Genomic DNA, 23,684 nt, shown 5'->3' with positions numbered 1-23,684 from the left:
CAAATTCAGAACTGTGAACCCGGGTAAGCATCACTAGGGAAAGACGTTACGTTATTGGTAGGCCACCGCTTCCAGTGATGATTGTACGCAGAGACTGCAGCTGTGGAGCACGGTTGCTCTTTTCTCCAAACTTTGGAATGTCGAGATTAAAGTCGCCACGATATATCAACTTTATTCTCGAAATGGCGAGTTTAATGTCGCCCTGTCGAGTTTAATCTCGTCATGGCAAAAATATTTTTTCTCCTCATGTGTGGCCCTAAAACTCCGTCGTACATTTATGGTTTAATCACAGCACAAAATCTGGCAAAAAAAAGTAGGAAAAACATTTAGAAAGTTATGAATTGACCTATACCTGGTGCAATGTTTAGATTAATATGTTATTATTTAGTTTTTGCTCAAAATAATAGTTGTTTTTATAGATAAGGCAGATCATATCAGAGCATCTTTGCAACTAAATATGTTGTGTTTTGATTTAGACTTTTAGTTTTATATGTCCATTTTTACTCTTGTCCCTAAAAAGTTAGGCTTGAAGATTTATTATTTTTTTTATCGGCATCAAACATTCCCACCTAACCTTCCTTGTTCTCGGGACAGATCTTCCTAAAGGAGCTGGAGCGACAGCAGCTGCAGGACACGCTGCACAAAGACGTGATGCAGAAGATCATCTTCCTTCAGCGCTGGGCCAGAGCTCGCCTGCAGAGGAGCGAGTATCTAAACATGAGGAGTGCCGCCATCTTGATCCAGGTAACCCATGTGTGCAGCGCTTTAGGTATTACTTACTTGTTGCTTCGTTTCCCATTTAAATTACGACTGTGGTACCCTGTCCTGTGTGCCAGGCTTCGTGGCGTAGGTACTGCAGGGAGGAGCGGCGGCAAAGGGCAGCTACTGTGATCCAAGCTGTGTGGAGAGGACACAGACAGAGATCTGAGTACCACCGACAGAGACAGGGAGCAACAAAAATACAAGCTCTGGTCAGAGGACACTCGGCACGCAGGAGGTAAAAAATAAAAAACACAGCAAAGTGCCCCTTAATTACAAAGCATGGAGTTTTAAGTATTTTCCAGGTGTGGAAGTATAGAAAAATACTTGGCTTACTTTCCTTCATTCCTCCCTCACTCACTTCCTACCTTTCTTGTGCCCTTCCTTTCATCATCCTACGTTTCCTTCCTATGGAAAACGCAGGTTGCCTGTGTCAAGAAAACCAAATGTGGAAACGTTTGCTCATAATTCAAAGTGAATGTCAGCATTTATATTTTTAAATGTTTAAAAGGATACATTTCGTCCTCGAAATTTATCATTTTTACACGACAAACGTGTTGGGAGGCCAGTTTTAAAGGACATCTGTCCGAATCTTTCCGTCTATTTCAGGTGTCAGTCCATCCGTGAGGTTAGAAAGAAAGAGGAGGAAGCCGAGGCCAGGAAGAGAGAAGAAGAAGAAGAAGAAAAGAGGAGGAGGGAAGAGGAGGAAGAGGCTCGGAGAAAAGCAGAAGAGGAAGAGAAACTGAGAATAGAAGAAGAGGTGCAGAGAAAGGCAGAGGAGGAAGCAGCGGCGAGAAAAACCCAGGAAGAACGGGAAAAAATGGAGGCCGAGGAGCAACGGCTGGCGGCGGAGCCTCAGACGAGAGAGGACCCAGATATTGAGTTGGTCACGGAAGAGATGCTGGATGAAAATGCGCCGGAGGGGCAGCAGGGGAAGGATGAGGAGGCGGAGGACTTGGAGCCTTTTGGTACAGAGGCTGAGGCTGGACCCCAGCTAAATGAGGAGGAGGAGGAGGAGGAACCTGGTCTGCCCTCAGGTGAGGCCCCCCCAAATGCACTTACAGCCAAATCCCCACCTCAGGAGGACAACAAGTCCGGCGTTGCCTCCGCAACATCTCCACATGCTGAACTAAAGAGGCCACAGTCTGGCCTCAATAAAACCGTCCCCTCAACCAGGAACCTGGAGAAGAGGGAGCAGAGGAGACGAAGAGGCCTGGAGCACAGTCAGAGAGTGTCTGAGCGAGCCGCCTCGTCCGCCGCCTCCTCGTCAGCCGCCACACCCACGAGTCAAGACCCGGCCTCCCCGGCCAAGAGCCGAAACCAGGAGGCCTCCAAGCTGAAGGAGCGCTCGGACAGCAAGGAGCTGGACCAGTACACCTTCGTGGCCTGGAAGATGAAGGAGGAGAAAGGGGGGAAGAAGGAGGGAAAAGCCTCTCCTCCCTCCTCCGGTCCGGCCCGTCCGTCCACGCTGCCCCTGCAGCCCGCCGACTCCTCCGCCCAGGACCGCAACGGCTTAGGGGAAGGCGGCGGGGCCGTGAATCTGCAGCGCCGCGTCGGAGCCGTGAAGGAGAAGCCGGAGAAGTGGAAGGGAAGGAGGAGCTACGGGGAGAGCGCCGAGGTCCCCAGGTCTCCTCCACGTCACAACCCGGAGGAGAGTAAAAGGAAACCCCCGCTGTGAGTTGACTATTAACACCAGGCCGTGCACTCCTCCGTCAACCTCCTTCTCTTTAACACTGATGCCCGGCTGTCTCTTGGTTTCACATGTGTGCATCATGTCCCTGCAGGAGAGAAGCGTCCCAGTCGTCCGTCGACAGCTTGTCTCCTGGTTCTGAAGGAGCCTGGGCGGTTTCTGTGAGAGACGCCTGGCCCGTGGCAGTAAGAGAGGTACTTTAACCAGCCTGTTTATTTTAAAAAGTAGAAATTTTAAGTATGGGAATCATTTTTTTTATTGTTGTGCCATCATCTTAGAGAATATGAGTTTTGTTAATCTATATTGCGATGGTTTCCTTTATCCTTTTAGTCAGTAAGGGTTTGTAAACTGGACCCGGTTATGGAAAGTTCTGGTTCAGGTGACCGAAAAAAAAGCCTTGAAACCCACAGCTGAATTCGGAAAAGCGTGGTATATTGAGCTTAAATCGTTGTTCATCTGTCAAAGAACTAATTTGGCATTAGTAATTTTTGCTTTGCTATATTAATAAATAAATTTGTTTTTTTGTTTTTTTTCCTTATCTTCTCTACGATGTTCAAATTATGCCGAATAAGGTTGTGCTCAAAAGCTTAAAGGTTGGTCTGTGGCCCAGCTGGAAATATATTTTCTTTAACACAGGGTTCCCACGGGTTCTTGAAATCCTTGAAAGTTTGTGAATCTGAAAAAATAAATTCAAGGCCCTTGAAAGTTCTTGAAAACAGCCAAAAAAACACCTTGTCCTTGAAAGTCCTTGAATTTTTTTGTGGGGTTGAAAGTTCTACCACACAATCTTTTAAAATCATGTTGATTCCGCAGACTTTTAATTTGAAAAAGTACGTTCGCTCTTCTTCGTTAGTTGGTAAGCTACGGTTTAGGCCTATGTGCGTCCAATAGGTTACATTCACGCAGTGTTGCCAACTCAGCGACTTTGTCGCTATATTTAGCGACTTTTTAGAGTCAAAGTCAAAAACTAGCTTAATCAAAGATGAAAGTAAGTGAAACAAATTGATATAATTCTGAACATCTCAATGCTGCACTTTTTTCCATAAAATTCCATGAAACGGTAGGCTAATGTACATCTTATATGTAATGTAGTATGGCATAGCCATGTACTGTGGATATAAATGTAGGCTATGAATATGATCAATATCAATGTAGGCTATAAATTAAGTCCACTTTCTTGCATTGCTTCTGACCCAACAACTTCTATGCCGTTTTAGTCTTTTATTGAATTTGCATTGTATTAAAATATGATAACCTATTCAGCGGTCACAGTAGGTAAATGCCGCCACGTGTGGTCCTTGAATTTGAGGAAATTGGTCCTGGGAAGTCATTGAAAGGTCCTTGAATTTGATCTTCAACAAGGTGTGGGAACCCTGTTAACAAAATGTAGATGCTTATCATGCACCGTGACAATAAATAAAACTAGATCTATAAAAAAAAAGACCTGGTTTGGCTTCAGAGGGGGACTTGTTGGTGGTTTCCATTCTGGACACGAGTTGTTTTTAAGAGTCTTCTCCGGCTTTGTCACTCTGCAGATGACCGCGTCACAAGAAGGCCAAGGCGACGCCTCCAGATCCAGCTCCTTCAGGAAGAGACACCAGGAGGGTGCCGGGCACCCCGAGTCAACGCAGCCCAACGCAACCACGCCAGACAGGTGGGCGTCCACGTGTGGCGAAACAAAGACGCACCGTCTGAACAGGGGAACCCCACACTTTCTGCTGAGACTGCGTACTTTTTCGCTTTTAATTGAAGGAAAATTGTACATTTAAATTAAGCTAAAATAATTACTAGTGATCACTCAACCCCTATTAGCAGTTTGTTTATTTGAGATTATATCCACAGTCGTATTTTATCAATGGTGTATCCATCTATCAGGTAATTTGTCCGCTTGTCCGTTAGGGCTGAACAATTAATCGCATTTTCAATATAATCGCGATTTTAAAAAACGCAATTTCCAAATCGCAGAGGTCTGCAATATTTGGCTATGTAACAATTAGGGAATCAGACGCTTCCATTAGGTGTCGGTAAAATGTTTAAAGTGGGTTTGCCTCCACATGGAAGGGAAGACGGTTGCAGCAGTGAGATAATCTAACTTTATTACTTGTTTTAGAGTTTATATAATCATACATAGCATTAAGTACAGGTCAATCAGTTTAATACATAAACTTGCTTGTTGGTTACACTTTATGTTCAACAAGGATTGATGTCCAAATCAACTAAAAGCTGTTCTCTTGAATAATATTCTGATCAATAGAAATATTAAAAGTTCTTGTTTTGAATAGTCCTTGTTTACAAACATCTTTATTTAGAGGCCACTTTTGTTGCTTGTGGTTAATGCAAAGAAAAGTCAAAATTGCAATTTTGGTTGAAATATATTGTAGGCAGAACGCAATAATTTCTGCCCCGAGTTTAGATGCTGTGGGTCTTTTAGCAACTAATCCGCACGGCGAGGAAACAAATTAATTTGTTGTTTGTATATGTGTAAAAAAAACACGATAAATTAAACTGGGGGGAAAATTGCACTAAATTGCAATATTAAGAAAAAAAATCGCAATTAGATTATTTTCTAAAATCGTTCAGCCCTATTGTCCGTCCATCTATTCATGGATGATGGATGTAGTTTTTGCAGGTTCCATCTTTAAATTCTGACCACAGTAGAAATATCTCAATCAAGATCACATTGAACTTGTTTTATTTACGCTTTAAAATTGGACTAAACGGGAACGCTGCACTCTTTCTGTTCGTCCCTGGAAAATGGTGTAAATAAATCGTAGAAAACATTGTCAATTGCTCATGACTATGAAGAGCTGACACGTGTCTCCAGAGAGTTTCCTCCCTGATTTTAGGAGTTGTTTGGACGTTCTACCTTCACTCTGATGGTCTCCAGTGTTTTCTGTCGAGATAATCCTGCTAATAAATCTCTTTTTGTTTGTTTCGGAGGTGACTGTTTATGTTGTGCTGTTCCTGCCCCACAGGTCGGGCGGCTTCTTCAGCAAGATCTTGAAAAAAAGAAACAAAGAGGCCCAGACTCCCGACAACGGCGAGCTGATGTTCCCTCAGGGTCTTAATGACAGGTCAACGCTTGGGGAAGGTATAAATGATCTTTAGATCCATTTCCTGCTTTGCTCCGCGTCTGTTGTCTGAAGGGTTTGTGCCAAATCGGAAATTTTATTGCCCATCCATCATTCCTTGTATTGTCTTTTCTTGCTCCCTCGTGCCCTTGCTTAATTCCTTTCTTTCTGGCTTTCCTTCTGTCCTTTCTTCATTCATCTCTTTTTAGGTCCATCCCTCTTTTTCTTTCTGTTCTCCCTTGTGTCCTGCTGACATTGCCTTTTATCCGTCCTTCACCTCTTCCTTTCTACCTTCCTCTATTGTTTCTTACCTTCCATCCCTTGTTTCCTTCCCTATGTCTTTCCTTCTGTCCTTCCTTACTCCATCTGTCCCTCATTCTCATCCTCTGTTCACTCAATTCAATTCAATTCAATTCAATTTTATTTATATAGCGCCAAATCATGAAACATGTCATCTCAAGGCACTTTACAAAGTCAAGTTCAATCATATTATACAGATTGGGTCAGATTATACAGATTGGTCATAAATGTCCTATATAAGGAAACCAGTTGATTGCATCAAAGTCCCGACAAGCAGCATTTACTCCAGGAGAAGCGTAGAGCCACAGGGAGAGTCGTCTGCATTGTACATGGCTTTGCTGCAATCCCTCATACTGAGCAAGCATGAAGCGACAGTGGGAAGAAAAACCACCCATTAACGGGAAAGAAAAACCTCCGGCAGAACCGGGCTCAGTATGAACGGTCACTCACCACTCCATTATTTCTCTCCCTCTATGTCTTACCTTCCTTGGTTTTGTCCTTTTGTCCTTCTTTGCACCCTTCCTTCCTTACTTGTTTCCCTTATTTCCACAACTGCCTGTCGTAGTATAAATTTGTTTTTTTTTTGTTTAGGTTTTAAAATGGTCGTAACAGACTGAGAAGTCTGGAAATTGGCATAAAATATTGCCTTTGTCTAATCTTGAGCTAATCTTTCTCTAAAAATGTCAAACTTCAGATCTGAATATTTAAGAAGGGAGAAGTGCCATTTTAGCTTCTAACGAGAATATCTGTGTGAAGAATTGTTACACAACTAAATGAAAAGGCTCCGGTCTGACTTGCTTATTTTTATTTATTTAGCGAGAATAAGGACGAGATAATTAGACCAGACACTCATCAGAGCGAACCAACGGTCATGTTATTATCCTTTCATATTTAGGGTCTTCGCTGGTTAGCCACACAGGAGTCCTTCTAAAAGATTATTTTATATTTTGGAGTTGATTTTTGAGACAACCTCTAAATGCAATGTTAGGAGCCCATACCAGTCCTCCAAGTCGGTCTATGGGACTTTTCCACGGACACCATCAAGGTGAAATTCCCGTTAGTAGTGCGGTGGAGGGGAGACGACGGCTCTTGAAAAGAGGCAAACGTGGAGGTCTGGGCCTTTTCCTCATAACAACCACACGCCCATCCATCTGGTCCGTGAAAGGTCCCCATCGTCTCGTCCACCCATGAAACCTAAAAATAAGTCGTCTTCTGATATTTATTGCTTTTTCCAACTTTATTTGACATCTATTTGACATTTCTATTCTAGCGTAACGCTGCTCAAGTCTTTTAATAGTCTGCTGACTATTTCCAAGCTATTAATGGTTCTTTGTGCTGCATCTCAATCAAAGATCCCTGGTGTAACTTGGCCGACGCAGGCTGTATTGTAGTCGTCTTACCTTTTTGTTGTTGTTCAACTCTCCACCCTTACAGCACCTCCTTCTGGCCCCTCGGCGCGCCCCGCTGCTCAGCCGCACGGCGACCGAACGGGCAAAGGTTTAGGCAGGAACCCCACGATCAAGATCAGCCGTGCCACCCGGGTTTCGGAGCAATGGGACGCCTCGCTGGAACGAGTCATAACGAACGCCAACGAGCTGCGAAACCTCGACGAGTTTCTGGGCAACCAGGTGAGTGAAAAAGCTTCGGGGGTGGTGACTCCTCGTTGGATTTGTTTCATTAGCCGACATTTACTGTTACAATCTGCTGGCTTTCCTTAGATAGGAAACTTTTTTGACCAATCCACTTTGTAAAGTGCCTTGAGATCGGTGCTATATACAGGACTGTCTCAGAAAATTAGAATATTGTGATAAAGTTCTTTATTTTCTGTAATGCAATTAAAAAACATGAAATGTCATACATTCTGGATTCATTACAAATCAACTGAAATATCGCAAGCCTTTTATTGTTTTAATATCGCTGATTATGGCTTACAGCTTAAGAAAACTCAAATATCCTATCTCAAAATATTAGAATATCGTGAAAAAGTATACTAGTAGGCTATTCAACTAATCACTTGAATCGTCTAATTAACTCAAAACACTGCAGGGTTTCCTGAGCCTTGAAAAACACTCAGCTTGGTTCAGTAAACTAAATCACAAGTATGGTAGTGGTTAAGAGACGACATAAGATTCTCACAGTAACTGGTGTACTGACCATGGCATTACTGTCCTTGATTGGCCTGCCAATTCCCCTGACCTGAACCCCATAGAGAATTTGTGGGGTATTGTGAAGAAGAAGCTGAAAGACACCAGAGCCAACAATGCAAATGAGCTAAAGGCCGCTATTGAAGCATCCTGGGCATCCATAACACCTCAGCAATGCCACAGGCTGATTGCCTCCATGCCACGCCGCATTGATGCAGTAATCTGTGCAAAAGGATTCCCTATCAAGTACTGAATGCATTAATGGACATTTTCAAATGTTTGATTTTGTTTTGCTGTTATAATTTTTTTTTTACTTGGTCTGAGGAAATATTCTAATATTTTGAGATTTGAGGATTTTTGAGTTTTCTTCAGCTGTACGCCATAATCAGCGATATTAAAACAATAAAAGGCTTGCGAATATTTCAGTTGATTTGTAATGAATCCAGAATGTATGACATTTCATGTTTTTTTTTAATTGCATTACAGAACATAAAGAACTTTATCACAATATTCTAATTTTCTGAGACAGTCCTGTAAATAAAGTTGAATCGGACGGAGTGACAAAGTGTGCGTTTGGGTTTTGCCGCTTCCTTAGGTGAACGATTTCCGCTCCAGAGGCAAGTCGCTGTCGCCTACAGAGTCCATCTTTGTCACCGCCACCATGCAGTTCAGAGAGCAAATCAAATCTATGTATTCTCTCTCCGTAAGTAGAGTTAAAAGATGCTTAAAAAGCAGCTCATTCGGCGTCAAAACAGCCACCTGAACCTCGGCTTAAACGTTCGCAGAATCCCACCATCGGCTACAAAGCACTGATGACCGGCTTCAAGAAGAAGGTGACCCTCCTGGCCACCGACAAGCAGCAGGAAGACGTTCAGCTGGTGGTCAACCTGTTCCAGTCGGTGCTGGACGGGTTCATCAGAGGAGAGGTGAAGAAGGAGGAGGCCGAGCCCGTCAAGGTGAAACTCCCGTTCAGGATGCCGGTCAGATTAAATAGCAAAACAAAATATTGTTCTCACAGCTGCTTCTGTTCTCCAGCCTCCCAAAGCCAGGAAGAAAAGGAGGAAAAAAGACAAAGCTGTAAGCCTGCAGTTTGTATTTTTCCCTTTTTTTTCTTCCCGCGACGCCTGTACCGTAACTATTTCAGTCCGTTTTAAAATCCGCCCCCTTCTTTTCTTCTTAGATGGAGTCGCTGCTGGACCACGGCTTCATCAACTATCAGGTCAGCATCGTGCAGTCGTGCGACCAGTGCAGCTCTTACATCTGGGGCATGGAGAAAGCCTACATGTGCAGCAGTGAGTACAGGCACCACTAAAAGACGGCCGTGTGTGATCGCTACGCCGTACCCCGGCCGATAGTTACTGAATCGTCTTTTTTTTTCTCGCAGACTGCAAAATGGTATGCCACAAGAAGTGCCTTAACAAAATATCCATCAACTGCTCCAGCTTCTGTGCCAAAAAGGTAGGCTTGGTTTCATTTCGCTGCTCCCAAATGCGTTAAGCGAGGCGTGCCGTTGTAGGTACCAGATCGACTCGGGTCCTGCGCCTTCTGATGACGTCACTATACATGATTGGTTTAACGTTTGCTCAATTGCGCAAAATATTGTAATTGGTCTGGACAACTTACTAAAGTAATTATAGCGGGGTGTAGGTTTTATTCGAGAGCGGGATTGCGGTTTGTAAACGGACAATTTTACGAAGAAATTCTCCATGGTCCCTGCGCCTCCCGATGTCGTCACATTATGGCAACGCCACTCAAACAAACTACATAGAGCCTGCGGTCTGCATTTGTAACGAATCAATTTTATTAAGTTAATTTAGCGGTTTCTTTTTCCTCAAAAGCTTGAACAAATATTCAAGCCAATTTACAAAAAAAAAAAAAAAAAATCAACAAATATTTGACAATTGGCTCAATGTTTGGAAGAATATTGTTAACAAAAATGGAATTTTTGACTAATTTATCCAGCATATATCTTAAATGTACCAAATACCACAATAAAAAAATAATCAAATTCATCACAATTTCATCTGGAGTAATAAAAAAACATGTGATCAGAAAGAACAACATCAGTACAGAAAGGAGGAATAAACGTTATTGATTTTAAAGTGATGAATGCCGTGATAAAATTAAATTTGGCTGCTGACTTTTATTAAAAAATTAAATGAGTTTATGGTTTAGTTTCCCTTCACAACAAAAAAAAAAAAATTGGAGGAATGAAATTTCTCTAAGGTTGTAACTTTGATCCTGCAAAATTACCGATTAAATTGTCAGACTAACACACAAGTATTCCAAAATGATGTTAAAAGTTTTCATGCCTCGACTAATTTACAGGAAAATAACCGTAAATTAACAAATCAAAATTGATTTGTAACAAATGCAGGGTGCTTGCGCAAGTCTTGAAAGTCTTAATAAGTATGGAATTTTGAAACACTGTTTTCCAGACCTTGAAAAGTCTTGAATTTTGTGTGAAAGTCTTAATAATGTATGGTAGAATTTTACAGTTTGCTCAAAGGCATTGTGAAATGAGAAATAGGAAGGTAGGCTATAAAACTATAATTTTACTAACTGGTCACGTACTGTATTAGCCTGATGGAATCAAACACTTGTTTGATGTGAAATTCATGTGCTTGTGATTTTCATGTTTTGAAACGTTTTCATCAGTAAAAGCATAATTTACTGTGAATAATGCATTTGTTCATTGAATACTAGCCTATAAAAATTAACATTTCTAATAAACAGTTTGTACAATCTCAACCAATGAAGTAGGCAGTAGGCACACAAGTATACAAGTACATAAAGTTAAGGTCTTGGGAAAAAAAATATCAGTTTTAAAAAAAGTCTGGAATTTTAATTTGGAAAAAGAGCAAGCACCCTGAAATGGAGACCGCGGGCATAATCTAGTTTGTTTGAGTTGAGTTGCCATATATAGACGTCATCGGGTAGCGCCCGAGACGATCTGGTACCTACACCGGTTGCGTGACCTCGACTGGACGCCGCGACGTCGCTGACTGCCCGCTTGTGGATCCTCAGAATGACGAGGAGGTCTCCGGTCTTCACTTCGGCGTGAGCGTTTGCCACCTGGTGAGCGATAAGAACCCCGTGCCGATGGTGCTGGAGATGTTGCTGGAGCACGTGGAGATGCACGGCCTCTACACGGAGGGCATCTACCGCAAGTCGGGCGCCGCCAACCGCATGAGGGAGCTGCACCAGCGGCTGGAGACAGGTCAGACGCCCTCCTCCGATCACGATCACGCTCAGTCGGCTCCTTTCAGGATCAGGACGGGTCGCAGAGAGAAATAAAGCGCTAACTCTGCTTCTCGTGTGCTTAGACCCTCACTTGGTCAACCTTGAGGAGTATCCGATCCACACGGTGACGGGCCTGGTGAAGCAGTGGCTGAGGGAGCTACCAGACCCACTCATGACCTTCGCACATTACAACGACTTCCTGCATGCAGTGGGTGAGTGGAGATCTGCCAGCGTAGGAGTTTCTTTCATGCTACTTGAACCTTTTCACGTGTTTCACGTTGCAACCCGGAAACCCTCCAATGGATGTCATCTGAATGTTATGTTTCAGACCAACCTGAAAATCTTTGCCTCGTTTCTGAGGTGGAGGGAAAAAAATAATATACATTGTTTCAAAAGTAAAATATTAAAAGTGTGGCGTGCATTTTTATTTAAGCCCTTGTAGTCTAATGCCCCTAAATAAAATCCATTGCTACCAGCTGCTTTATAAGGGTAGCTGTAGTGATATACTTCACTGCAAAAATAGACCTGATAATAATAATTTTTTTCCTTGATTTGAGCAGATAAATAGGACTATTTACCAATGGAATAAGATTTTTGCACTTAAAATAGGAACAATTCATCTCTATCATTTTATTTCAAGTGCAATATATCTAATTATGTTATTTTAGTGGTAAAAATACTCATTCCATTGGCAAATAATGTTATTTACCTGCTCAAATCAAGGGCAAATACATTAATTTCAAGAACATTTTACATATTTTTAGTTCTCTTTATGCAGTGTTCGTGGCATCTCTCGCTCATGCTGGAAGGCAGAGGTGGGGAATCCGGCTTCAGGAAAGTAAATACCCTGCCTGGTTTCCTTCAACATCTGATTTTAGTCCCTGGCTCAATACCCTTATAGAGTAAGGACTCTTTAACCGAAGCAGAAGTGCGTCAGCTGTCGGCATAAATGAAGTCAGTAAGGAAGGAGGTGGGAGAAGAAGCCTGTGTGCTCCCTCCCTGCAACGTCCCTTACCGGTGCAAAGAACCCTTAAGGTATCCCACAACCCTTTGCGTGACATGACGTTGAATCACAGCCCCCTCACAGAAATCCACGAAAGTAAGAGAGCAGAGAGTGTTCACTTTGTAGTCCAATTTCAAAAGGCTGTAGGCCCGGACTTGACTGCAATCATCTATGTCCGATTCCGTCACATAATGGCGTCGGGGTTCTTATTAACGGTTTCCCCGTCTATGCTGTGGAGCTGGAAATGCAGATAGTTTGAACTAATCTTTGGACCGGCTTTTTATTTTCTGAACCTGCATTCCCCACCTCTGCTGGATGGTGAACCCTAAATCTATCTATCTATCTATCTATCTATCTATCTATCTATCTATCTATCTATCTATCTATCTATCTATCTATCTATCTATCTATCTATCTATCTATCTATCTATCTATCTATCTATCTATCTATCTATCTATCTATCTATCTATCTATCTATCTATCTATCTATCTATCTATCTATCTATCTATCTATCTATCTATCTCTATATATATATATATATATATATATATATATATATAAATAAATAAATAAATAAATAAATAAATAAATAGTTCCTCCAGTGCTTCCCTCGTTTTTAGCTCCATCCATCTTGCTATTATCTCTAACCTGTTGCCAAAGACGAACATCCCCACAGCTTCATGTTTCCACCACCGTGTGGCGTGTTTTAGGGTGACGTGTGCAGTGGTAGCTTTACGTGTCGGCCAAAAAGTTAGATTTAAAGTTACGTTCAATGATGTCTTGCTGCTGCCACTCTTCCTTAAAGGCCAGATGTGATGAGGGAAGGCCTGTCAGTTTAGGGAGACGGCTATATTATGCTCAAATCCTTGGATATTGTTTTATAACCTTGCTCTGATTGAATCAACTCTCTCTGAACCGTCTGCTGTGCTCCTTGGTCTTTATGATGCTGTTTGTTCACTAATGTTCTCTAACAGAGCGCTGAGGCCAGAAATAGAACAGCGGCGTTTTTACTGAGGTTAAATAACACCCAGGGTGACTCTGTTTGCTATGTAGGAATTTTGAAGACAAGGTTTCCTTGGATTTTCTGCAAGTCAGAGAGAAGGAGACAGTCTGAGTAGTCAGCTACACTGCTGTAAAACATAAGAAGCAGATTTACACTGCAGCAATCTCGCCTTTTCTTCATTTCTTTACATATAATATGGCTGTACACGTACATATTTCTAACTTTATCCCTATTTTTAACGTGTCTTGCTTCTGTCTCTGTTTCTGCCTCATGTATATTAATTTCTAATGTCTTTACGCTGTGAGCCCTTAAGACCGAAGTCAAATTGCTCGACTGTAATTTTAATTATCATAAAGCTGATTCTGATTCTTCTTCTAGATACACACATACTTTCCTAATTTTATTTGTAAAAATAGTTTTGACTTTATTTCAGTTTCCTTCCACTTCACAAACATGTGCTGCTTTGTGTTGGTCTATCACATAAAATAATAAACAAAAAGAAATTAAAGGTTTTGGTTGAAATGAGACAAAATGTGAAAACTTCAAGTGATTGTTTCAGTGGCTGTAGGCAAACTTTTCCCTTTATTTTCCATTTAATTTTCTTCTCATGTGTAGTTAATCAATTACATTGAAAACATGAATTGTCCTTTAGCAGCTCTGTGTTTATTAATTGGTCTTTCAGGCCTCCGTTCGTCAGAAAACGAACCAAACTCTTGTCTTTTTGTTTTCACTGAGCTAGAACTGCCAGAGAAGCAGGAGCAGCTTCAAGCCATCTACAAAGTCCTGGAGGAACTTCCCACGGCGAGCTTCAACACATTAGAGCGGCTCATCTTCCACCTCGTCAGGTAAGCTTTGTCCTCTTCAAGTTACCCCTCCAAAGAAGTGCATTTCTTTAATTGAAAGCTGCTCCTCTCATTTTAATAATGATAATACAATTTTATTTAAAAAGCACCGTTCAGAACACCACAGGATCTCAGTTTTATCACTGTTCAGTATAAGGAAGTTGGAGGTAAGGGAAGAGGGTGGGGGTAGAACATGGCTTAGATCACATGTGTCAAACTCAAGGCTCGCGGGCCGAATCTGGCCCGTCGAGGTAAATTAACCGGCCCTCAAGAACCAGGAAAAAAAAGGCATATTGTGTCATAAAGTAGAGGCATATATCATTTTAAAGTGTATAAAGTGCCTAAAACTGTGCCTCCTATAGTGAATGTTTTTACTGTGTAGTAAGAGCAACTTGCCACTAGATGTCACAGTTTGGCACAGTTTTCCCCACAACACATTAAAACAACCCAGAAATATCCAAAACGAGAAAAAGTGATGCAGAATGATGAATTTAAAGTGTAACTCACTCCAGTATCAACTTTTTTTTTGCAGATAAACTGTATAAATATGGGCCTAAGGTGCTACTTTTATGTTTATGTTGTGTATTTTTTATACTTCTATGTGAACTGGAATGAAATTATGAAATGAAAAGTATTGTCTATGCATGTGCAACCGGCCCATTTAATGACTTCATGACACCAAAGTGGCCCCATATAGAAATGAGTTTGACACGCCTGGCTTAGATGAAGGATAGAGCTGGGTGTCATCCGCATTACAGTGAAACTGGATGTTGGATTTCCTGAAGATATTGCCGATAGGAAGAATAATGAAAAGTAGGGGCCCCAGGACAGAGCCCTGGGGGCCTGCTGGTTTTGACAGGGGGATGAGCGGGAACTAAAGGACTTAGGTTAACGAACACCTAAAATATTAAGTGAGCTAACGGCGAACAGAATGACACTCCTTTCTCCGATTACGCTCCTGCAGGGTCTCCAAGGAAGAGGCGCACAATCGCATGTCTCCCAACTCGCTGGCCATAGTGTTCGCTCCGTGCATCCTGCGTTGTCCCAACACAGCCGACCCGCTGCTCAGCATGAAGGACGTCGGAAAGACGACGACGTGAGACTCGACCCCCGCAAAACGCGAGACACTCCAAAACTCCACAGGTTGTGTCTGTGTTTGATACGAGCTAACACCCCTCCGCTGCTGCTCCTCGTTTGCTCGCAGGTGCGTGGAGATGCTAATCATCGAGCAGATCAGGCGCTACAACGAGAAGATGGAGGAGATCGAGCAGCTGGAGTACGCTGAGGCTCTGGCCGTCAACCAGCTGAAACTCAAGAGAAAGAACACAGTGAGTGGGAGTGGGGGGGGGGACAAACACAACCTGTGATGCTTTCACTGTGATCTCTGGGCTCAGTTTAGATGTTTAGATTAGCTCTACTGGACAGGCATGCTTCTCTGTCCCACATCTTGCGTCATGTGAATCCCATCACATTGCCATCAGTGATTTATTCTGCAACATTTGGTCAAAGCTGATGTACAATCTCGTCTCATTAAGACCCCAACGTCACAGAGAGCAAAACACAATACCATCAATCAAAGCATAAACATAGCGGCAGTCATTAATGTCGTCCCTAAGACCCAGCTGTAGTTTAATCTGAAGCGGGGCCCGGTCAGGTGTTCAGTTTTAGGTCCACACACTGCAAAAACGGATCTAAAAATAAGTAAAATGTTCTTAAAGTTAGTGTGTTTGTCCTTGATTTGAGCAGGTAAATAAGATTATTTGCCAATGTAATGAGTATTTTGATCCCTAAAATAAGATAATTAGATATCCTGCACTTGAAATGAGATGATGGAGATGAATTGTTCCCATTTTAAGTGCAAAAATCTTATTCCATCGGCAAATCATCTTATTTACCTGCTCAGATCAAGAACAAACACACTAATTTTAAGAGCATTTTACTTATTTTAAGTTCCTTTTTTGCAGTGAGGTTGATCTCTCGCACAGAGAAGCCCGCTGTACATAGAGCCAGTTTATAATTCCCCACTGCACGCTCCATGAGCTAATGAACCAGAACTAGATCTTACTCAGCTGATTGTACATCATGCCCTGTGGTCGGACCTTTTTGTCGAGGTTTTGAAAAGAATCCAAGACGTCACCAAGTTGTTTTATGCACTGCAAAAAGGGAACTAAAAGTAAGTAAAATTTTCTAGAAATTAGTGCGTTTTTCATTGATTTGAGCAGGTAAATAATGCCAATGGGGATTAGTAGCTCTACCCCTAAAATAAGATAATTAGATATTCTGCACTTGAAAAATTATGATGGAGATGAATTGTTCCTATTTTTAAGTGCAAAAATCTTATTCCATTGGCAAATAATCATATTTACCTGCTCAAATCAAGAAAAAATGCACTCATTTGAAGAAAAAAATACTTACTTTTAGTTCCCTTTTTGCAGTGTGAGAGACTTGGTCGTTTTTGTAAGCCTTGAAATGAGACTTTGCGATGAATAAAGAGGTAAAATCCTTTCTTCCCGTGAGACGTAGGAGGGGGACCTTTCACCCAAGACGGAGTATATGTATCTGTTTTCATGTTTTCTGTGTATATTATCCATAACTACACTTATCTTTCCCTCACAGCTTCTTTGTGCATCATGAACATCCCATCGGATGTATTTTCTCAGGTTTACCTGGGTAACACAGTTAATGTTCCTTGTCTCTCTGTAGCACTGCTGGCATTTACCTCTCAGGTTCTCAGCTCCTTACAAAGGAGTGGTGGTATGTATCATCCAGCTCTCAGGTGCAGTAGACCTAGTAGACGTAGATGTAGTGTGGGCTAGTTTGCCATGTTGAAGCGCCTCTGCATGGCATGTTAGATACAGGTGCTGAGTCCTCTTTTTTTTTTTTTCTCAACCTTAATTTGTTTGGTTCTTTTCACCTCTGTTTTTTTTTTTTTTTTTTTTTTTGTATTGATGCAGTTTATTGGTTTGTACTAACGGGGGGGCAGTAGGTTGCATGTTGCTGTTGGTTCAGTATTTGTCCTGCTGGTGATGTGAGGAATGCGTCGTTCTAAGACTAAGACGGGATTCTGGTCTTTGTCAGACGGTGATCTAACACTGTTGTGACTTTCAAGGCTTTATGGTATTAATACGGCAGTTTAAATATACCATAGAGCTCTGAAGGCCATCTAACTAGAAACTAAACCTTCCTTTTTTTTTTTTTTTTTTTTTTGGACTGTGATGTTTTCTAGAGGAGTGAATCTGCTGCATACAGTGCCTTGTGTTGATCCTGCTTGAACGTCTCCCCATTTGTCCCATTCCAGCTACCATCTTTAATCTATTTTATTATTATTATTATTATTTTTTTTTTTTTATTCTGATAACGTTGAATAAAATCAAGAGCAACGAACTGCCTTCAGAAGTCACCGGATGAGTCCATCTGGGTGTGAGATTTAGTCTGAGTATAAATCCAGCTGTTCTGTGAAGACCTCAGAGGTTTGTTGGAGAACATTGGAGAATAAAAAGCATCACGAAGCACAAGTGACACTGCAGACAGGTCACGGATGAAAATGGTTCAGCTGCAAAGAAACCAAGATGTGCCGAAGCAGCCAAGCTTATCACAAAAACTGTGGAGGAACTGTAGGGATAGACAGCAGGAACCACCAAAGGAAGCTCTTTGTGTGGGAAAAGAGGCTCTGGTGCTGGTCAGAGTTGATGAGAAGATGGATGGAGCTCATTACAGGATAACTGCAGCTGATTTAAGGCTATGAAGGACTATCACCTCCCAGCAGGAGGTGTTAAAATGACCCAGTCAAAGTCTGGGCTTATATCCAACGAAGAATCTGTGGCAAGGCTTGAAAATTGAGATCTACAGATGCTCTCTGTTCAATGTGAGCGAGCTTAAAGGGAACATATAATGCGAAATCCACCTTTTTAGCCCTTAAATACATTTTGCTGTGTACTTCAGAGTCTCTAGAATACAGTAAACATGAATGTAGTCAGTCCAGGAGCTGCGTAGATATCTTTATATTCGGTTTGGGTCATTTTTCAAGTCATTCAGTTTTTTTGAACAATTACACGACAGCTGCTAAATAAGGTCATGGAGGTCCGGCTTACCAATTTCACAAATCCGCCATTTTTTATTTCTATTTTGTAGTCCAAGCTCAAAGACATCAAAGTTAAAAGTGGATTAGTTATCACACCGTCCCCCAGCATATTACAAAAATAGCCAAACGGGGTGGAGTGGATCGCTCCACATCCTGGAGGAGGGGTGAAGAACCTCCTTTAGATTTAAAGAGACAGCGCCAAAACGAGTTGCTCAATGTGAAAAGGAAGAACTGAAAAGTATCATATGTTCCCTTCCAAGCTGTTCTTCATAGAAGTACGGACTCTGAAAGAGGTGGCCCTACAAAGAGCTGAAATACACATGCATGTCGTCCTTTTTGGGGTTTTTGTTTGTAGAGTATTGCAAACTTTTTCTCTTCCATTTATAAGAAAGAAGCACATGCTTCTTTGTGTTGGTCTGTTACTTAAAACACAATGAAAGTCGGTGGTTGTAACCTAACATACTGGGGACAACTTCAAGGGGTATCAACATTTTTGGCACTGCATTTTTTCCCCCACTATTGCTCACAATAGTGCTGCAAGAGTGTGAATGCATGAAGGCCACAGGCAACATCCACCCTGCTTTTCTTTCGACCTCACTAACCGTTGTGGCTCGGTTTCCCCTTTAAGGTTTTGAATTTACCGATTTTTATTGGTTTTAACAGCGCCTCTCTGTAGTAACCCTGACTCGACGTGCAGGCTGCGTTTTTGGTAGGTTATGGGTCTGCCTGCTGTGTCTCGTGCAGATGCGTGAGAAGGTCAGCCCCGATCTCAGCGTGGTCCCCGAGAACGAGCCGCTGGACTCCGACACCGAGGCCGAGAACAACCTGGTGGAGCGCATCAAGTCCATCAAGCAGGAGAAGTACGGCTGCTCCCCTTACCTTTTTCTTTGCAGTAGCGTCGTCTTTTTATTTTTTTCGTGAACTTTGTCTTCGTTTATTCTCAGAGAGGAGCTGGCGTTTCGGCTGCCGGAGATGGAGCAGCCCGGTTCCGACCAGGAGAACCTGGACTCCGAAGCCTCTCTGAGCTCCGAGAGTCTCCTGGAGGAGCAGCAGCAGCGCTCGTGCGCGCACAGCTCCGAGCCAGAAGGTCAGTATCGAAGGTACTGTCCGGCGTTTTTCCTGCCTTCTACCTGTTCCTCTCGCTTACCTGTGGGTTTCTGACCAGACCCCGGGGCCGCTGGGTTGGGCCCTTCCTGTCTTTTGTGGTGCAGGTCTGGACCAGTGATGGTGACGGGGCGCTGATGTCTGCTCTGTAAACACAGCAGGTCGGAGGAACAGCAGCCGTGTTTGTGTGTGCATGTAAATTCACGCGTGGCACAGATGCATGCTCGAACGTCGTCCAGACTTCGCCGATGCATGTGGCACGATTTCAGACAAAGTGCTTGGAACTGTAACTTCCTGAATGTACAGTCATGTAAAAAAAAAAAAGAAACGAGGACACCCCCGTTAGATGTTCAGTTCTTTAACAGAGAAAACAAAGTGATGTAATTAAAGGTAAACACAAAAAAATCAAGAAGTATGAACAAAGTTGTGTTTTCTAACTGAGGTTAAAGTGAGGACACCGCATCCACTAAGAGCTATGTTGAAATAACTTCCCTCAGACATTTCTTGTAGCCATCACCCAGAAAGTTTGTCCATTTCTCACTTTCAGCTGTGAGATGTTGGAGGGTTTCTTACATATTAGCCTCATTTCTCGAATGGTCTCAGATTTCCTCGCGCACCATCTGATAGACGGTTGAATTTCTTATGCGTAGCCGTGATCTGGCCAGGTTGTGGTGCAGCAAGGCGTCCCCGAACCACGGCATTTCCTCCCCCGTGCTTCACGGCTGGTATCTGAGTCTTTTCCTGGAATGATTTATTTGACTCGTACGAAATCTCTCTCCTGGTGTCTAGTTTCTTTCAGTTTTAGACTCATCCGTCCATTATTACAGAAAATCTGGACTTTGAACGTTCTCTCAGGCAAACTTCAGTCGAGGCCTGCCGTGTTTTTTCTCAGAGAACAAAGAGCTCCTTCTTCTTGTCCAGCTCTCGTGAAAGTTGAACACGAGCGGCCTCTTTCTCAGTGCACAGGGGTAGACTTCCATGTCAGCAGTTGCAAGAGCCTCCTGTAGGGTCCAGTGGTGATACTTTAGATTATTTTTTTTTACAGTGGAAAAGCTGATTTCATATAATTTAGCAGTCTTTGCAATGTTAAGTCCCTTACCTGATTTAATATCTGTTACAGTCATCTTTCTGAAGGCCTCAGTCAGGTCTTTGGCTCTATGGTGTTCAGTCACCTTTCTAAGGTCAAGAACACACTAAGCTAAATGTCTGAGGGTTAAACTCGGGAAATCCTCCTTCGAAAATGCAGTTTTGTTGCTATTTTATTTGGGAATAAATGTGAGACCGTCCAAATTTCTTTCTCACCAGAAATGTTAATTTTTTTTATTTATTTATTTTTTTCAGAAAAATTTCAACAGTCTTTTCTTTTGGGTTTTGCGTTTCTGTGACGGTCAAATTTTGGTAAAGTTTATGCCGACTGAATACTATGCTAACTGTATCTTTTAATGGGGGTCATAGTCTTGACTTAAACGCAGCTTTTGTATTATTATTATTATTATCTCTGCTTAATTTAAAAACCCACCATCCTGGCTGTGATGCATCACTGTCACATGACCGACCAAAAGCCGCATGACCAACCCTCTCCCTGTTGAAACCCAGGCACAAAGGGCAACTAGATGGAAATGATCATTATTTGTTAATATCGGCCCAGTTTTACTTATCGGACCGATACTGGTGTGTTAAAAAATGACACTGACATTGGCCGATATCGATGTTAATGCCGATGTATTATGCATCCCTACTTTTTATATGACTTGAATTTCTTCACTATGTTAAAATGTATATATACGGTGTATTAAATGAAGTCAAATTCCCTGTTTGTGTCCTCAAACTTCCTGAACAGAATTCATTATGATTCAGATGTATAAATGTCCATATATGGTAAAAGCATCCAGGCTGCCATAGCATGTCCTATTTTTTTTTTCACATGACTGTATTTCATCTTCAATAACATGGTTGCATGATCTTCCATTTTTTTCTTTGCTTCCCTGAGATTTGTTGTGGGACATTTCAAATAAAAAAAAAAATAAATCTTATATTTTTCTTACTCCTGCACAATGTCTCATATTCTCTCCCTAACAGGACCCAGTGGCATCCAGCTGAAAAGACACCGGCCAGTTTTCCCTGTTAAACCTCCAGATCTGGCCCAGCGGCCCAAAGCCTCCGGCGGACGACCATCTCCGGCGGACCCCGCCCACCCTCTGTCCGGCTGCGCCTCCACGCCGCCTGAGGCCTCCAGCGCCTCCCTCAGGCATCTCCTGCAACGCCGCAACCCCATCATCCCCGACACCGTCAAACTGCCGCCGGGCGTCCTTCCCCAGCAACCGGCCACCGGCTCGTCTCAGACGTTCCCCCCTCCCGGAAACCGAGCGCTCGCCGACGCCGTCCGGAAGCGGGAGCAGCCCGGCCGTCGCAAAGACAGCACCCAGTCGCTGTACCTCGACAACCCAGAGTGCGGCCTGATGCTGCATTTCTCCTCCTGTCCTCCCTCCGCTTCCGCCTCTTCCTCCTCCATCGCCTCGGCTGCGCTCCCGCAGAAGGACACGAAGGCCCCCAAGGGTCACAGACGCTTTTCTGACCCAGATATACCCTACGTGGACGACGACGTGTAACCAGGCCAGAGCCCGCGGTGCACGCAGAGAGGAATCGCTGCAGAGGAAAAGGATCTGTCCATTCCACTAGCTGTGAGAGAATGTTATTGAGCGCGTCCGTTTGCTGCAGACGGAAGTGACTGTGAACTGTGGCTGTTACAGCGGAAGCTCATTAAGGCGCTTAAAACATGTCAAAAGTTTTATGTTGTCCTGTTCGTCAGTAGAGATAACTGGACAAGTTGTTGCCAAGCACCTTTTTCTATCATTTTTAATATACTGTGGTTACTGTTGGTTACTACGGTTTGACTACAGGCTGCATCTTCTGTAGCATCATGTAGTTTATTTTTAATTATTTGGAGAAAAAAAAAGAAAGAAAAACGCAGGTTCTAGTCACACTTTTCCATTCTATCCTAATGCTCGTAATTGCTAGCTAGTGCCTTGATATTAATAACCCATTTTTCACACCATTATACCTGAACAGTGCTAACGGGAGGGGGGGGGAGGGGTGTATTTAGAATAAACAGGGGACCTTTGTCTCAATTTTGTGTGTGTAGTGTACTTAAGTGGAACAAAAGGTGTTCAGAACAAGGACCTAGCCACGCTTTTACCCGTCGCACAAAAACAACACCAGATAGGAAGTCACCGCTTTCGGTTTGCAAAGGGAAACGGGAGCAGCACAAGCCACTTTTCTCCTGATGGAAAAGAAACGACCGCGACGCCCTGCCACAGCAGCTTCTCCCATTTCCCCTCAAGAGTCCCGGCGTCCTTTGACGGAGCGCGGCGTCCGCTCGGATGTGGACTGTCCCGTCGGCGCTGATCTGAATGAATACTAATGTTTCTCTGTGACCGCTGAATGATGCATGTTGGCTTGTCTGATCTGTGACGGAAGACGTTTCCGACGTGTAACAGAGGTTATGTTTGGGACTGAATGTCAAGAGCTGTAAAGGTTATTAGTATTAACGTGAAAATACATGACATGATGCTTGTAGCAGCTGCCTGTGTGTTTGACTGTTATATTGTTGAACATGGTACCAACATAGTTAGCCACTGACGAAAACATACAACTGATGCACGTCTCAAACCAGGTGTTTACATCCTCTGTACATAAGAACTCATAACCATTTTTTTTTTCTTATCACCCGTCATTAAATCAGACTAAATATGCCGCTTTAGGTCAGTTAGCATTACTAATATTATTTTTTTAAGCCTTAAAACAACAGATGATGTTGCCATGAGCTGGAAGAACACAGATGTTCTTCCAGCTCAGAACATCTGTGAGCTGGAAGCAGACGTATGGATGCATTTACACTGCGGAAACGGATCTAAAAAATAAGTAAAATGTTCTTAAAATTTGTGTTTTTGTCCTAGATTTGAGCAGGTAAATAATATTATCTGCCAATGAAATGAGTATTTTGACCCCTAAAATAAGATAATTAGACATCCTGCACTTGAAATAAGATGATGGAGATGAATTGTTCCTATTTTAAGTGCAAAAGGCTTATTCCATTGGCAGGTCATCTTATTTACCTGCTCAAATCAAGGACAGATACACTCATTTTAAGAAAATATTACTATTTTTTTGTTCCGTTTTTGCAGTGTAAAGCAACACCTCAACGTACAACTACGTTCTAGCGTGACATCATGAAAAGATCAACCAAGATATAAGGGAGATGTTTTTTTTGTTTTTTTATCGTCCTACAAGTCTGGTTCATCCTCGGGTATAATTACAAGACGCATGAAGCTGCCACGCCCGGCTTTTGAAGAGGCCTAAACGTAAATGCCGTAGGAATGTACCAACACCATACTGTTCAGGAAGGAGAAGGGTTCTGCGTTCCAGAGGTAAACATGTTTTGG

The 23,684-nt window shown here is 42.6% G+C and overlaps 1 protein-coding gene across 4 annotated transcripts in view; it reads left to right on the top strand.

Moving 5' to 3' along the window:
• Positions 1–22,822, top strand: part of LOC105936837 (unconventional myosin-IXb) — an 89,456-nt gene extending 66,634 nt beyond the window's left edge. Inside the window, exons 24-45 of one of the 4 annotated variants that reach the window (XM_021324225.2) lie at positions 595–744; positions 837–997; positions 1,369–2,433; positions 2,544–2,643; positions 3,985–4,103; positions 5,425–5,540; positions 7,255–7,448; positions 8,560–8,667; positions 8,750–8,920; positions 9,000–9,041; positions 9,145–9,256; positions 9,349–9,422; positions 10,992–11,184; positions 11,291–11,419; positions 13,955–14,060; positions 15,022–15,153; positions 15,262–15,385; positions 16,761–16,811; positions 18,883–18,998; positions 19,083–19,225; positions 19,350–19,403; positions 21,322–21,441. In XM_021324225.2, coding sequence (XP_021179900.2) covers positions 595–744; positions 837–997; positions 1,369–2,433; positions 2,544–2,643; positions 3,985–4,103; positions 5,425–5,540; positions 7,255–7,448; positions 8,560–8,667; positions 8,750–8,920; positions 9,000–9,041; positions 9,145–9,256; positions 9,349–9,422; positions 10,992–11,184; positions 11,291–11,419; positions 13,955–14,060; positions 15,022–15,153; positions 15,262–15,385; positions 16,761–16,811; positions 18,883–18,998; positions 19,083–19,225; positions 19,350–19,363 — 3,420 coding nt within the window. In that variant the 3' untranslated portion in view covers positions 19,364–19,403; positions 21,322–21,441. Of the gene's footprint in view, positions 1–594; positions 745–836; positions 998–1,368; positions 2,434–2,543; positions 2,644–3,984; positions 4,104–5,424; positions 5,541–7,254; positions 7,449–8,559; positions 8,668–8,749; positions 8,921–8,999; positions 9,042–9,144; positions 9,257–9,348; positions 9,423–10,991; positions 11,185–11,290; positions 11,420–13,954; positions 14,061–15,021; positions 15,154–15,261; positions 15,386–16,760; positions 16,812–18,882; positions 18,999–19,082; positions 19,226–19,303; positions 19,404–21,321 lie in introns of all 4 variants that reach the window. The other 3 variants (XM_021324223.2, XM_012877839.3, XM_021324219.2) reach the window with 3 other exon arrangements.
• The last annotated feature ends 862 nt before the right edge of the window (positions 22,823–23,684 follow it).

Source organism: Fundulus heteroclitus, chromosome 9 (assembly GCF_011125445.2).
Source record: "Fundulus heteroclitus isolate FHET01 chromosome 9, MU-UCD_Fhet_4.1, whole genome shotgun sequence".
NCBI classification, from domain to species: Eukaryota; Metazoa; Chordata; class Actinopteri; order Cyprinodontiformes; family Fundulidae; genus Fundulus; species Fundulus heteroclitus.
The sequence above is the reverse complement of the archived record's forward strand: the minus strand, read 5'-3'. Positions and strand labels throughout refer to the sequence as shown.